The sequence below is a fragment of the Chiloscyllium plagiosum genome, chromosome 31 (assembly GCF_004010195.1).
Source record: "Chiloscyllium plagiosum isolate BGI_BamShark_2017 chromosome 31, ASM401019v2, whole genome shotgun sequence".
NCBI classification, from domain to species: domain Eukaryota; kingdom Metazoa; phylum Chordata; class Chondrichthyes; order Orectolobiformes; family Hemiscylliidae; genus Chiloscyllium; species Chiloscyllium plagiosum.
The window spans coordinates 10,760,060-10,777,198 of NC_057740.1; the positions used below are offsets into that span (position 1 = coordinate 10,760,060).

The 17,139-nt window shown below is 43.1% G+C and overlaps 1 protein-coding gene across 2 annotated transcripts in view; it reads right to left on the minus strand.

Annotated features, from left to right (window-relative positions):
* Positions 1–8,230: 8,230 nt before the first annotated feature.
* LOC122565209 (cytotoxic T-lymphocyte protein 4-like) overlaps positions 8,231–17,139 on the minus strand; it is a 74,513-nt gene continuing 65,604 nt past the window's right edge. For both annotated transcript variants that reach the window (XM_043720952.1, XM_043720951.1), the window contains exons 5-6: positions 10,305–10,381; positions 8,231–8,517 (exon numbers count right to left, since the gene is read on the minus strand). In XM_043720952.1, coding sequence (XP_043576887.1) covers positions 8,488–8,517; positions 10,305–10,381 — 107 coding nt within the window. In that variant the 3' untranslated portion in view covers positions 8,231–8,487. The remainder of the gene's footprint in view (positions 8,518–10,304; positions 10,382–17,139) is intronic.

A 17,139-nucleotide genomic window follows, 5' to 3' on the forward strand; every position in this document is an offset into this window, starting at 1 on the left:
GGAGGCCACATCGGGTGCAGAGGATGCAATAGATGATGTGTGTGGAGGTGCAGACAAACTTTCCTCATTCCTGAAGAAGGGCTTATGCCCGAAACGTCGATTCTCCTGTTCCCTGGATGCTGCCTGACCTGCTGCGCTTTTCCAGCAACACATTTCCAGCTCTGATCTCCAGCATCTGCAGACCTTACTTTCTCCTCAATTATCACATACCCTCACTGCTTGCATATTGTTTCAGTATAGTACTCGCAATATTTCCTTTTTAGGGGATAATTACTTTTGAACAAAAAAACTCTTCTCAACACTTTTTCTTTGGTTCTAGTTCCGCCAATTGTTTCCATTGGGACACCTCCCCATCCAGCTTCCACCTTGTTTCTCTTAATAAATATACAACAAAGAAAGGCCTCACGCTGCCTTTTTCAGTGGGCAATCATTTAATGATTGTACTGACGTCAGCTAGGTGGACCTCATAGAATATGAGTTCCCTGATTGGAGCTGTAACCTGGTCCAAAGATGGAGTCCTGACTGACAGATAGAAACAGGAGTGTCAGAGGTTCTGTTCACTCTGAGAGCTGGCTCTGATCTAGCTGGGTCAGTGTCATGTACCATACACATGTAGATAAACGATGACTTGGTGACAGGACACTAGCTTTATGCAATCACTGATTCCCAATCTGCAGTAGAGAATGACTCACAATACAACATTATGATCCACTCCGAGCTGGAATAGCAAAATAGCCACATCCATGCCCCTTTTCTGTTTGCCCCAATTCTTTCTCAGCTATTGGAGACTCCGGATTAACATATAGTAGTGATTGGAACAAGATTGGCCAGGTGGATCTCATTGAGTATGAGTTCCCTGATTGGCCCAGGTTAACAGCCCCAATCAGGGAACTCATATTCTATGACACCCACGTGGTAACCTTAGCTGACAGATATAAACAGGAGTCTCAGGGATTCTCCTTATTCTGAACTGGCTGGTCAGAGTCTACGTACTGTGTAAAGGGTGACTTGATAAAAGGATACTGCCCTCCATGGTGTTACTTCTCACAACTCAAAGGAGGACTGTCCTTCTAAGGCCAGCCTCCTGCTGGCTGACAGTCACCTACAGGACGAGCAGCGGGCTGGTAAAGGAACGTGGAAGCTGAACACAAAGCTGTTGATCTGGGGAAACATTGAGGAGCTCAAGAGGGACTGCGCAGGTTGGAGAACCGTGAAGTCCCTCTTTGAGTCCCCAGCGGACTGGTGGGAAACAGTAAAAGGGAACATCAAGAGGTTCTTCATCCTCAAAGGTGTTCAGGAGGTGAGAGAGAGGTGGGGAAAACTGTCCCAGTTCGAGGAAAGTATGCAGAACCTGCTTCTGCTGCAGACGATGGGGGTCAATGTCACGGAGGACCTCAAGGAGGTGAAGGACCAGCAAGCCTCGCTCTTTGCCTCAGAGTCCTCCAAGATAATCGTCCGGTCCAGGGTCCGCTCAGTGGAGCAGGACGAGACATGCTCACGTTTCTTCCAGAAGGTGCACAAAGAGAGCTCCGTGCTCAGCAACCTGAAGGAAGAAGATGGCTCGATAACGTCATCTCAGGCTGATCTCATGAGGATCAGCAAATCCTTCTATGCCAGTCTGTATGACGCGAAGCCAACCGACAGCGTGGCCTCCCAGCCGTTCCTGTCCTCTATCACGGAGGTCTTAGATGACAGAACCCAGGACCTGCTGGAGGTGTATGTCAGTGTGCTTCGGGCAGGTACCATGAGTGAATCCATGAGGAAAGGCATCATCACCCTCATCTACAAGCGGAAGGGGGAGAGGGAGGAAATCAGAAATTGGAGACCAATCTCACTATTGAATGTGGATTACAAAATTTTGTCAAAGGTTATTGCCAACTGGGTCAGGTCTGCTCTGGGGTCGGTGATTCACCCTGACCAAACCTGTGCTGTACTCGGCAGGAAGATCGCTGAGAGTCTCGCACTCCTCAGGGATACAGTCGCCTACGTGTAGGACAGAGGGTTGGACACCTGCCTGATCAGCCTGGACCAGGAGAAAGCCTTTGACAGGATATCACATACATATATGAGAGATGTTCTCTCCAAAATGGGCTTTGGGGAGGGAATCTGCAACTGGATCAGACTGCTCTACACCAACATTGTCAGTGCAGTCTCAATCAATGGGTGGGAATCAGATAGCTTCCCAGTCAGATCTGGAGACAGACAGGGCTGCCACCTCTCTCTCCTGCCTTGTTTGTGTGCTGCATAGAGCCATTTGCCGAGTCCAGCAGGAAGGTGACTATTCCTGGCAGCGGGATCCTGCAGGTTAAGGCCTCCCTGTACATGGGTGACGTCGCCGTTTTCTGCTTGGATCCGCTGTCCGTGCACAGACTCATGTGCATATGTGACCAGTTCGAATGGGCCTCGGGGGCCAAGGTAAACCGAGGCAAGAACGAGGCCATGCTCTTCAGGAACTGGGCCGACCAATCCTTGATCCCCTTCACCATCAGGACTGACCACCTGAAGGTGTTGGGTATTTGTTTTGGAGTGGCTGGGGTGTGCGCCAAGTCTTGGGAGGAGCGTATCATCAGAGTGAGGCAGAAACTGGGCAGATGGAAGCTACGGTCGCTCTCCATCGTGGGGAAAAAACCTGGTCATCAGGTGTGAGGCACTGTCATTGCTGTTACACGTGGCACAGGTCTGGCCTATTCCCAGAACCTGTGCCGCTGCAGTCACCCGGGCCATCTTCCAATTTATATGGAGGTCAAAGATGGACTGGGTCCAAAGGGACTCGATGTATAAAGATCTGGGCAACGGGGGAAAAAACACACCCAATGCCACCCTCACCCTGATGGCCACCTTTGTGTGTGGCTGCATCAAGCTGTGCGTGGATCCCTGGTACGCAAGCACCAAGTGTCACTACGTACTGAGGTTCTAACTGTCCCCGGTGTTGCGAAGGATGGGCCTGGCCTCGCTGCCGCGGAACGCTCCGAGTAGTTGGACCGTTCCGTATCACCTGTCCTTTGTGGAGAAGTTTATGAAGAAAAACACCTTTGACCACAAGTCCCTCAGGAAGTGGTCAGCATGTAGTGTCCTTGAGACCCTTCGGGAAAAGGAGAGAGTGGATCCTATTGAGCGGTTCCCTGAGCAGACTGTCAAAGTCATTTGGCAGAATGCCTCATCGCCAGAACTTTCCAACAAGCACCAAGACATGGCTTGGCTGGTGGTGAGAAAGGCTCTGCCTGTGAGATCCTTTATGCACGCCTGGACACTCAGCCGCACCGTACGCTGCCCTCGAAGCGGCTGCGGGGGGGGACGAGACTGTCACACACCTCCTTCAGGAATGTGCCTATGCAGAAGAAGTCTGGAGAGGAATGCAGTGGTGTTTGTCGAGGTTCGTCCCGAGCAGCGCCGTGACACTGGACTCCGTGCTCTACGGCCTGTTCCCCGGGATGCACACCGAGACGAACATCAACTGTGCCTGGAGGATCATCAACTCGGTGAAGGACGCTCTCTGGGCGGTCTGAAACCTGTTGGTTTTCCTGCTGAAGACATTGACCCCGACTGAGTGTTGCAGACTGGCACATTCCAAGGTCCAGGACTACGTGTTGAGGGAGGCGCTGAAGCTTGGGGCAGCTGCCGCCAAGGCGCGGTGGGGAAAGTCCACCGTGTAACACCTGCCTGCCTAAAGAAGAACAGGGGGCCCACCCAGTCATTTGGGCTCTGCTGACGCCTCAGCTAAATATATGGATATATGATTGATAAATGTACAGACCTGTATATACAAATGACAAATTCTGATCTCTGTATGCAAAGAAATGGAATGTTTACGTATGTATGGCATGGCCAACTGTACAAACCATCAAAATATTTTATGAATAAAGTATATTTTTGAAATAAAAAAAATTTGTCTACAAAGGTCTGCACATGGCAATGCAGGATTCACAGGTGTATAGGGGTAGGAAGTGCTGGCAGGTTCAAAAGGTGGTTCCTGAAAGGAATGGTCTTTTCTCCTCCCAGCTGAGGTGCAAAGACACAGGCAAATGGGCCCCAGTTATGAAAAGAAAACTGACTGCCTCAAGCTAAAAATTGGAAAAGGGTTTGTAGTCACGGAGGTGAGAAGAAGCAGTTAAGGTCTCTCGGAGAGCAAGCTAAGCGGAGGAGATTGGGGACCCAGCAAATACTCATCCAAGACTGTTGGACTTTTAACTTTATTCTTTTAATTTTCTAGTTTATATTGAAAAGGACTTTAATATTAACTATTACCTATTTCTTTATTTTTCTATTTATTCTATGAAGGTCTGTAATGCTTAACTTGTTAACTTTGTTTCTTTTGTTGATTTGTACCGGAGTTTTTGTACCTAAGGTATCTTTGTACCTAAGATGCAGCCGTGTGTGGCGCCATTGTACACTTTTCACTGTTCTGGTAGTTCTGTGATAACCCGCATTTCAGCAGCGTGATTTGGCTATAATGTCACTGAAGGATTGGAGAATGGTATTTTTGAGAACGCTTACCTCCATTCGGCAATAGCGCGATCCCAGCGGAATCGTCTCGCGCGCTTGATTCTGCACATGTGCCGATGTTTGCTGCTGACAGGGCAGCTTTCCATCAGAGGGACTGTACAGAGAGCAGCTTTCTTACATTTTTTTAAATGTACTGTGTTAAATTTACTTTTGTTTCATTAATAAATATGATTTCAACCTTCATTTAGGCTGTGCGAGACTTTGTGTTAGACTATTGGGTGATATTTGAGCGACCGTGAATGATATTTTTTGCTGATCGACCCCGAACCCCACTTTCCCCATAGACCCCATTATTTCTATTAAGCGATTTTCTATTACAGATTTCACTGGAACTGAAAATGCGTTGCTGGAAAAGCGCAGCAGATCAGGCAGCATCCAAGGAACAGGAGAATCGACATTTCGGGCATGAGCCCTTCTTCAGCTCTGATCTCCAGCATCTGCAGTCCTCACTTTCTCCTCGAAGATTTCACTGGAATACAACTACAGTGTTATAGGAGAGCTACCTGTATTCCTGTACTTTTGTACTTGAGTATACATGGCAATAAAATCTAAATGTAGTGTCCTTGTGCATGAATCAGAAAAGGCTAATATGCAGATACAGCAAGTATCATTTATTGCCAGGGGAATTGAATACAACACAAGATGATTATTCTTTGGTTACTGGTGAGACTGTATCTGGAGTACCATGTACAGTATTAGATTAGATTTGGTACAGTGTGGAAACAGGCCCTTCGGCCCAACCAGTCCACACCGACCCTCCAAAGAGTAACCCAGCCAGACCCATTTTCCTCTGACTAATACACCTAACGCTATGGGCAATTTAACACGGCCAATTCACCTTTGGCACATCTTTGGTCTGTGGGAGGAAATTGGAGCACCCAGAGGAAACCCACGCAGACATAGGGAGAACATGCAAACTCCACACAGACAGTCACCCAAGGCTAGAATTGAACCTGGGACCCTAGTGCTGTGAGGCAGCAGTGCTAACCACTGAACCACTGTGCCGCCCAGCTTATTTAAGAAAGGATGCAAATGCATTAGAAGTAGTTCAGAGAAAGTTAACCGAGTTATTACCTGGATTGAGAGTTTGTCTTATAAGGAATAATTCGACAGACTTAGCTTGTATCTGCTTCAGTTTAGAAAAGTAAAATTCTACTTGACTGATTTAAGACCCTGAGAGGTTTTGACAGGGGGGTAGATGTAAGGAGGTTGTTTCATCTTCTGGATAATCTAGAATTATGGTTACTGTCTAAAAATAAGGAGTTGCCCATTCAGGAGAGAGGTGAGATGCAATATATTCTCAAACAGTGTCATGAGTATTTAGAATTCGGACCCTGAAAAGATGTCAGACGCAGAGAATTTGGGTATTTTCAAGGCAAAGATGGATAGACAAAAAAAGGGAGTGAAAGATTATCTGGGATAAGTGGGAATGTGGATTTGTGGTTGCAAACAAATTAGCCATTTTCTTATTAAAAAGAAATGCAAATGGCCCACTCCTGCTCCTTCTCTATACGCCTGTATGCCTATCATGGAGCTTCTGTGGCACCACCTTTTCATGGTCTACCGTGAATTACCATGGTCTACCGTGGATTCCTGAAGAAGGGCTCATGCCCGAAACGTCGACTCTCCTGCTCCTTGGATGCTGCCTGACCTGCTGCGCTTTTCCAGCAACACATTTTCAGCTCTGATCTCCAGCATCTGCAGTCCTCACTTCCTCCTACCGTGAATTAGCTTGGCACCTCTAGGTGCACTGGATAATTGCAGCAGAAATCAATGTTACCAGCCTTTCCCAATGTAAAAACTCAAACAACTGTCACCTTGACTGGGAGAGACTGTGGAACCCGAAAAGATTTCGTCATTCAAAGAGCTTTTTATTACCTGCAGATCAACAGGTTGAGGTGCCTTCCCAACATGGGAGGAGAAGGGCCCAAACAGAGAAGTAGGTGTTGTCCCTTTCTGAGAAAGTCAATGTAACTGTTCCTTCACCAAGCTCTTGAAGAGGCACCTTTGAGTCAGAAGGCCAACCGGGCCATTCTGCGCTGGCAGTGGTCAACATGCTGTCAATTGCTACCAGGACCTCAGAGGCTTGAGCTCCCAGAAACTGTTGGCCACAAGCATCTTGAAAATCCCACCAGCTTAGCTGCAGATTCTTGGAAAACATTCACAGGAATAGCAGAAATAGGCAACCTCTTCTAAGAAAGTGAAGTTGACACTTGTCAATTCAATCATGTAGTGTTTGCATTTAAAATAAAAACCTTTACCACAATAGCTTTTTCATTTGCAGTGTTTGTTCACAGCATATCTGAAACCACATTGTCAGGTTATTTCTACAAGTATTAGCTAAAAGGTTTCTTTAATGCACAATTAAGGATGTGGTGAAGGGCAATAGCAAAAAGAGGATATTTCAGTTAACCTTTCAGAGAAGGGGAAAAAACTGCTCCCTTTAAACATTGGTCCATCAACAGTTCTCCCACCCTTTTTAATTCTCCCACATCTTCATTCAATGCTTCCCAATCAGATCACGGCTATTCATACTTTTTTTTAATCCTCCGACTGTTTGGTGTCTTCATTGTCAGTTTGTACAGAATACAGCACAATGTGCATGGCATGTTGGAGGGGTTTCCCAGACTTCCAGGGGTTGAGTTTTGCTCAATAAGTTTGGGACCGTTCAAACTATAATTGAATGGTCCCATAACTGTGAATGTACTTGAGCTATTCAGGCGGTAAGGAATTGTGGACTGTGCCACCAACCAGGTGTGCGTGGGCTAGCTCCTGCCCCTAAGCAAAACCCCTTTTATAATCCTACAATAGGGAGAGGATACTTGTCACAGGATCGATGCTGTCATGAAAGCATCCCACTATTGTACAATTCTCCAGTGCAAAAATGTTACAAACAGTGGCCTGTGTGAGCATCATCAGGATAAGTGAGGCGATAAAAGATGGATCAAAAAACTCTCCAATAATCTCTTGGGAATCCATAAAGGAGAACAGCACACAACCCAGTAATTTGGGTGTCCACAGTCTCCAATGTCTCTTGGAATAATGTTTCCTGTGAATCCTTCATTGTAGCTGGAACACCATGTTCTGCATTCTGTTCTATTACCCTGATGTACTTATGTAAGGTATGATTTGCCTGGATAGCACGCAAAACAATACTTTTCACTGTATCTTGGTACATGTGACAATCAAATTATGCCAATTATGGTTGGCTAATGGGCTTGGTTTCTGATGCACCCAATTAAAATCAGATTGGAGTCCTAATCACATCATTGGACCTCAATTTATATGCACTTTAGTGTATATGGACTGAAGAATCCATGATCTGGCAGTTCTTCATAAGAAAGCTGCTTAAAAAGTGGCCAGCTCAATTAAAGAGGATATGCATAAACAAGAGGTTTTAACAACACCTCCTTCCCCATTCCAATTAAGTGCAAAGGTTCAAGTCTACAGTATTCTATGTTTCATTTTATGCGCAATGGTAATGGATGCAGAATAATGGAATACATCACTACAACGATAAGATCTAAAAATCACACAGCACCAGGTTAAAGCCAACAGGTTTAATTGGAAGCGCTAACTTTCAGAGTGCTGCTCCTTCATCAGGTGGTTGTCTGATGAAGGAGCGTCGTTCCGAAAGCAAGTGCTTCCAAATAAACCTGTTGGACTATTACCTGGTGTTGTGTGATTTTTAACTTTGTACAGCCCAGTCCAACACCGGCACCTCCATATCATGATAAGATCTGGTGTACAATTCCCTGTACATTGATCTGGCAGTGTACGATAAACCCCCAGAATAGTGCCCCAATAGCAGTGAGTCTTTCATTGCAACAATGTCAGTTTAATTCCAGTTGAGGAAATCATCCAGTAGGATCTCAAATCTGTCTGTGCAATTAGTCACAGAAGTGACTGAGCCAGTTTGAAACTCAGGTCCTGGGGTGTAAGAAAGATCAGCACATCATCCAGTTTCACTGCTCACTTCCAGTTTCACTGAATAAACTTGCTGTGTGTCGAACCCTGAAAAAAGAATTGCGTGAGTGCATTTTGATGCACAGGTTCACAGTTGTATTTCCTATGTGACAACACTAGCAACACTTAGAGTCATAGAGTCACAGAGATATACAGCACGGAAACAGACCCCTTAGTCCGCCTCGTCCATGCTGAACAGATATCCTAAATTAATTTAGTCCCATTTGCTAGAATTTGACCCATATTCCTCCAAACCCTTCCTATTCAGATACCCATCCAGATGCCTTTTAAATGTTGTAATTGTACCAGATTCCTCTGGCAACCTATTCCATACCCACACTACCCCCTGCATGAGAAAGTTGTACCTTACATTCCTTTTCTTTCTTTCCCCTCTCACCTTAAACCTACCCCCTCTAGTTTTGGAATGCCCCACCTCGTGGAAAAGACCTTGGCTATTTATCCCCTATACAGGTTTATAAAATCATGCCCCTCATGACTTTATAAACCTCTATAAGGTCACCCCTTCAGCCTCTGATGCTCCAAGGAAAACATTCCCAACTTATTCAGCCTCTCCCTATAGCTCAAACCCCACTTCAAAATGTGGGCTCTGCATCATAATATTGATATAAATTGATGTATCTGAAGAAAATGGTCAATGGGATGTTAAACACAAAATGATTTATACTATAATTTGTTCTTGCTTTGTGCAATATTTGCATCTAATGCTCTGATAGTCTTTTAATGTTGAAAAAAATTACAGAGGATTGTGTCAAAGGAGGAATCACCGCACTTTATGAAAAATGTACTAACTAAATCTGATCCAATATTACTGAATATAGAGCATAAAACATTACAGCGCAGTACAGACCCTTTGGTCCTCGATGTTGTACTGACCTGTGAAACCAATCTGAAGCCCATCTAACCTATGCTTTTCCATTAACATTCATTTGTTTATCAAATGACCACTTAAATGTCTTTAAAGTTGGCGAGTGTACTACAGTTGCAGGTAGGGCATTCCATGCCCTTACTACTCTCTGAGTAAACAAACGACCTCTGACCTCTGTCCTATATCTATCACCCCTCAAAATAGTTCTTTTTTTCAAATCAATCTTCTGTGACCACTGCGGGGTTTTTTTTTTGTTCTTGTCAGGATATATTTACTTCTACTTGGTAATTGTCTGGAATGAAGAGTTAAAGGAAGTAAGTCAGCGTGTCGGTTACTGTCACCATGGATATGAAGGGGAGAAAGTGAGGACTGCAGATGCTGGAGATCAGAGCTGAAAATGTGTTGCTGGAAAAGCGCAGCAGGTCAGGCAGCATCCAGGGAACAGGAGAAGAGCTTATGCACGAAACGTCAATTCTCCTGTTCCTTGGATGCTGCCTGACCTGCTGCACTTTTCCAGCAACACATTTTCAACTATGGATATGAACACAAGTTGCAGCAGACCTTATATAGGCTCTGTATGACATTGTACGTCACAGTGGGGTATAACTTGAGTCTTCACATTAATCCATAAATTAAGTCCAGTGTATGAAAAATCAATTGTCTACTTGTCAGTACAGATTCCCATACAGAAGGAGGTTTGACGTGTCATTTAAAATGACAAAATCTTTTATTCCTCTATGGATATTTGTTCAAATTTGCAGGATCAGTCACTGACCAGTGTGTTTTCAAATGGACAGGATAAAAGTCCAACTTTCTTCCAGACTCTTGAATATCTCACAACATGTCAGCTCTGGTCATTTAAACTTCAGCTACTTCAAGCTGAAATGAGGGCATTTGGCATTTCAGCTCAAATGTCTTCGGATCTCCACATCTACACAACGTAGCGTACCTCACATTTTGTTTCTGTTTGTCGCTTGTTCTCACCGGTTTTGTTTCTGTATCTCACATTGACATACATGGGTTCCTCTGTGGAAAAGAAAAAGATGCCAATCACTCTAGTTGTGGCACATTATTCAGAAACATTGTTTAGCTTCTTCCGGGTAGGTTATGTAAGATTGGTGTTTTTAGTAGTTAAGCAACCTCTGTAAAGGATTATGGCCCACTATGCAGAATACCACCAAGTATGAAAAGTGTGGGATGAGATGAGTGAAATATGTTCTATAATACAAAACTTCAGTCCTTTTAGATGGTAGTTGTCATGTATTTGGGAGGTGTTGTCTAAGGATCCTTGGTGAATATCTGCAATATTCTGATACAATGTGATCGTTCATTCTTGTGTGATCTTGCATTTTAATAAAAAGCGCACAATTTAAACTAGTGGGGGTGGAATCACATTATAGCCAATACGGGCAAGGAGAATTCATGTTCTACAAATAACGGGTCTAAATTCTTCAATCACGTTAAAGCCAATTCCCGTCGAAAAAAACCCACGTTCTAGCAGAACCAACCATACATCTTGCAGATGTTACAAACAGCAGCTATTGAGGGTTGATGGTAGCTGGAGTGGATGCTTGGGAATGTTATGCCAATCAAGAGGACTGTTTTGTCCTGGATGGTTTTACTTTGTTTTATTTTATATTCATTGGTTGAGGGCATCACTGACTAGGCTAGCATTTATTGCCCATCCCAGAAGGAAGTTAAGAATCAGCCACATTGCTGTGAATCTGGAGTCACATCCAGTCCAGACCAGGTGTAATGCTTCTTGAGTGTTGTTGGAGCTCCCCCCATCCAGGCAAACGGGGGATATTCCATCACACTCCTGACTTATGCCTTGCAGATGGTTGTCACACTTTGGGGAGTCAGGAGGTGGGTTGCTCACTATAGTGTTCTTGGGCCCTGATCTGTCCTGATACTTAAAGTTTGTTGAATTTCTAGTTAATATCTCCCAGGATGTTGATAGTGTTGGTTTCAGTGATAATAATGTCATCAAATAGATTCTCTCTTATTGAAGATCATCATAACCTAGCATTCACATGGCATAAATTTTACTTGCCTTTTTCATCCCAGGTCTGGGTATTGTCAAGAGTGTGGTGCTGGAAACGCACAGGAGGTCAGGCAGCATCCATGGAGCAGGAGGATTGACATTTCGGGCATAAGCCGATTATTAGGATGCTGCCTGATCTGCTTGTGCTTCTCCAGCACCACACTCTCGACACTGGTCTCCAGCATCTGCAGTCCTCACTACGTGGACTGCTTCATAGCCCATCTAGAGATTTGACAATAAAATTCTAATCTGGCATTCAAGTGCAACATGACAGAATGCTGTGTTGTCCAAGCTGCTTTCTGAATGAAGCTCCAAACTAAAGCCCATCGGGCCTTTCTGGTGGATGTAATAGATCTTATGGTGAAATTTTGAAGAACAGAGGAGTTTCCTCAGTGTTCCGGCTAACGTTTATTATGGATTTGCAGAGTTTTACAGCATGGAAAGAACCCCTTCGGCCCATCACGTCCACACTGGCCATCAAGCACCCAACTACTTGAATCCCATATTCCAGCACTTAGTTGCTAAATGTTTGGAGGGTTCCTGCTTTTACCTCCCTTTTGGGGAGTGAGTTTCAAATACTCCCAGCTATCTGGATGAAAAAAAAATCTTTAAATTCCCTGTAGACCTCTTTCCCTTTGTCTTAAATCTATGAAGTTAAAATTACACAACACCAGGTTATAGTCCAACAGGTTTAATTGGAATCACTAGCTTTCGGAGCGCCGCTCCTTCATCAGGTGATTGTCACCTACTGAAGGAGTGGCACTCTGAAAGCGAGTGCTTCCAAATAAACCTGTTGGACTATAAACTGGTGTTGTGTAATTTTAACTTGGTACACCCCAGTAAAACACCAGCACCTCCAGATCATGACTACCTTAAATCTATGGCACCCTTCTACAAATAGAGAAAGTTTCTTCCCATCTATCCAATCCATGCCCCTTATAATTTTGTACGCTTCAATCAGGCCCCTTCTCAGCCTTCATTTCCCTCAATCAAATTGAGAAAATAGATCATTTGACAATAATCATGCTGCTGTTCATGGGAGCTTGCTGTGTTACATGACGGCAGCTGCATTTCCTTACTTTGCAATTATGGCACCACTTCAAAGGTGCTTCATTGGCTGAGTCCTTTGTGGCAATCTGTGGTCATGAAAGGTGTTATATAAATGCAAGATTTTCTGTCTTTACATCAAGATTGATAAAATTAAGACAGGTTGGAAACCAGAGACATTAAAATGGTTGAGATCAATGAATGCTGAAAATGTGTTGCTGGAAAAGCGCAGCAGGTCAGGCAGCATCCAAGGAACAGGAGAATCGACGTTTCGGGCATGAGCCCTTTTTCAGGAATGAAGGGCTTCAGCATTCCTGAAGAACGGCTCATGCCCGAAACGTCGATTCTCCTGCTCCTTGGATGCTGTCTGACCTGTTGCGCTTTTCCAGCAACACATTTTCAGCTCTGATCTCCAGCATCTGCAGTCCTCACTTTCTCCTGAGATCAATGAATGTTGATTTGACTCGTTTAGGTGCTGATGAAGTTCAACCAAAAGATGAGTGTATATAAATATATATATATAATATATAGTTGAGTTTTTCACAAGGACTTTAAGAAAAGCTTTTGTAAAAAAACGGAGTCATCATAAAACTAAGGCTTTTGATGGAATGCTTTTTGTGTCTTTACAACATCCTGAGATTCAAATGTATTCATTGTTGTCAGCCAAAGTAGCATCCAATTTGTACAGTTCTACAAACTGCAAAAAGATCAATAGCCTGATAATCTGTTTTCTATGTAAGAAATAATCCTGCCATGGGATTTTTAAACCCACCAGTCACTTTTGTCTCCCCCAACAGTGTAACAATTTATTATCTAATCTGAGATTGCATAATGCTTATTACAGTTGAATTTTCCATTTTATGCCATAAATGCCTCATTTTAAAGTTGAAAATCCAGATCCCACTACCTCTTGGGATGTCCTGCACCATGAGCCCAAAGATCCCTGGGATAGGCATCAGTCTGTTCAGTTCTGTGAAGACCCACAGCAAAAACTTACAACTCTGAGCGGATTAAATTTAGAATTTTTCTGATTCATGCTTAAAAATCAAATCCTTTATGATAGGGAACTTTCTTCTTCCCTGTGATTGCTTCCAGCATTTAAAAATACACACGGTGTGATGTGATAAGTGTACTGTACATTTTGATCACAATTAACCTGAATGTGAACCAACTGGCTGGTTGCGCAGTTTAACATTGCTTTTCGTTGCTACTCTGTATTGTTGGGACATGTTTAAAATTGAGCTTACCAAGATCCCTATCTCACTATCCAATTCCTCATTGGCTGTTTCATCGGTGTTCACAGAGCGTGTGAGTTGCTTAATTTTCTGTCCTTTATGCAGTATTTTGCACTTGTATTCGATTTTACATACTAATGTTCTCTCTCCATAATTATCTTGTTGAACTCTTTGCAATTTTTGCATTGCCTCTGTCAATTATACTGCTGCTTCCAATTTGGTATCCTCTGAAAATCTGATGACTTTGTAATGCATTTCTGAATCCTTTCATTCATTGCTTTCTAACCTCCCGTCTATTATGTATTCATTCCTAAGAAGTTTTTGAAGCCCCAGAAATAATTTAATGTGCGACATTGTCAAATGTCATTTTGTACGTCAACGTTTTCTATAAAGTATGGCTTTCCATTGTCCACGTCATGTCACATCTCCAAAGTAAATTAGGAGTTTGGTTAAACTCCTCTGAACCATTGCTGGCTAATGTTCCCATGTGATAGCAAGAAATGGCTGAAGGCACTGAATACTGAAAAGGCTATGGATCCTGACAGCATTTGGGGAAATGTACTGAAGACTTGCACTCCAGAACTTGCCATGGCCCTAGCCAAGCTGTTCCAATACAGGCACATCCATATGATAATGTAGAAAATTGCTGCAGTGTTTCCTTTACACAAAAAAAATAACAAATCCAACCCAGCAAATTATCACTCTTTAGTTTACTCATGATCATCAGTAAAGTGATGCATCAACAGTGGATTGCAGTGTTTCAAGATGATAGCTCACCACCAATTACTCAAGGGCAATTAAAGATGACCAATAAATGCTGTCCCAGTCAGCAATGCCTGAATCTATGAATTAGTAACTTTAACAATTATACTTCCTTGACTTTAAAAATAGGGATATAGAGCGAAAGTAAGGAAGTTATGCTAAACCCTTTGAAAGCACTGATTAGGAATAACCTGCTCAGTGATGCTTAGTTTGGATTTCGCCAGGATCACTCAGCTCGTGACCTCATTATAGCCTTTGTTCAAACATGAACAAAACAGCCGAACTCCAGAGGGGAGGTCAGAGTGCCTCATCATTTACAATAAATCAGCATTTGAGCAAGAGTGACATCAAGGAGCCCTGGCAAAACTAGAGTCAGTGAGAATCAGGGGGAATTCTTTGCTGGTTAGGGTCATACCTAGCACAAAGGAAGAAGGTTACGGTTGCTGTGGTTATTCATCTCTGCTGGAGTTCCTCAGGATAGAGCCAAGGCCCAACCATTTTCAACTACTTCATCAATGACCTTCCCACCATCATAAGGTCAGAAGTGGGAATGTTCAATGATGGTCGTACAAAACCATTCACAACTCCTCAGAAATACTGTGGCTGCAAAAACAGTCAGAGTGTAGGAGTCCTGCAGTATGTAACTCACCTCCTGACTGTCCACCACCTAGAAGGTATAAGTCTGGAGTTTGATTGAATACTCCCTTTTTGCCTAGGTGAATATAGCTCCGATAACACTCAAAAAGCTTGGCCCCATACTGGACAGTACAGCTTGATTGCTTGTCATCGCATCCATGAACATTCACTCCCTCCACCACCAGTGCTCAGCATTAGTCGTGTATACTATCTATAAAATGAATCCTTGGATAGCACCTTCCAAAACTGAGATCCATACCATCTGGAGATCAAGGACAGCAGATATCTGTGAACATCACAGCCACAGGTTCCCCTCCAAGCCAGTCATCTTCCTGACTTGGAAGTATGTTGCCTTCCTTCAGTATCATTGGGTCAATATCAGAGCACTTCCTGCCTAACAGCATTGTGGAACTACCTACACCAAATCGATTGCAGTTTTTCAAGAAGGTAGCTAGCTCACCACCAACTTCAAGGACAATTAGAAATGGCCACTAAATACTGCCCCAGCCAGCAATACCCATGAATTAGGCATTATTAAAAATTATTGTAGAGCTACTCCTTGACTTAAACATAGTGACATAGAGTGAAAGTAAGGAAGTTATGCTAAACCCTTATATAGCACTGGTTAACTCCTAACTGGTTAGGTGTATTGTGGCCTATTATGGATAACATACTTGTGGAAGAATGTCAACACACAATAGGGGAAACTTGATAACGTGGATGAACAATTTCACTTGCTTGTTGGTACCAGAAAATCGGGCTAAGACTCCATCAAGCCGTAAAGACGAGCAACAAGCTGTTCTCAGTATCCTGAAAGGTTTTGATACCGTAAACAAAGAGAAACTGTTTTCGGTAGCAGAAAGTTCAGTAACCAGAGGGCATGGATTTAAGGTGATTAGCAAGTGGAAACAATGTGATAAACCCTACATGGGGAATCATTAATTAATCTCCTTGTAGAGCTCGTTGAACATACGTTCCCTTGGATCCCTGCTAGAGCTCATTACCTGAACCCTTCCTAAAGCAGACTCTGGGATGACAACCAGACTGGTTATGACCACATTATGCATATATGTTACCATCTGCTTCCAGCTCAAACCAGTATCCATCCCAAGCTGGGACTAGCCTATGTATATAATGAGTAGTGGATCTATTTGGTGTTCAACAATAAATGATATTACTTCCCATTTGGCCTTCATGAGTCATTACAGACAAACAAACTCATTTATGTATTGTTATGATTTAGAATACACTATCTGAAAGGGCAGTAGAAGCAGATACTATGGTTTTTAAAGAAAGGTATTATGGTAAAATCAGTTGTCAACAGCAAGTGTTGGATGAGTGCAGAATATAATAAACCTGATGATGGGAATTAAAAGGGGCACACAGAAAGTCTTCCAACAGAAAGCATGGGAAGAAAGGAAGTGTGGTCAACTGCATTAAGGGACACCAGGGTCATGAGTGCGAGGAGAGATGCCATTTCAGCAAAATATAATCAAATGAAAAATACAAACTGCAACGGTCTGCAAGTATCAAGGGATCAGAGGATGCTGAAGAGTAGGATGAGTTCTTGAGTGATATACTCAGCACAGACACAAAAAATGTATTCTGGTTTGCTGAGATCATGGTTAATGGAAAGGTAACTGAGTTTATTTTGATTATTGAAGTTGCAGTGTTTATTCTTTCAGATTCCAATTGTGGCAGACGTTTAAATAGCATTGAGGTTAACGCTTGAAGAGAGATCTTTGAAGAACTATAACAAAACAATGGAAGAATACAATTATCTGAATAGTTTTATAGAGCTGGCATAGATCGGATGGTGTGAAAGGTCTTCAGTGTGCTATCTTTTCATGATTCCTAAATACACTCCTTTGAGTGATACAATTATTTTTCACATCGAATATTTTTAATTGCTTGAATCTAGCTCCTCACCCTTTTTGAATATGGATATCATTTTAGTTTATTTCATAGACTAGTATCTTCCCACTTTCTAGTGACCACCCTATTAATAATTGTCAGAACCTCAAAAATCTTGTCCCTACTTACTTTCAGAATCCTGGAAT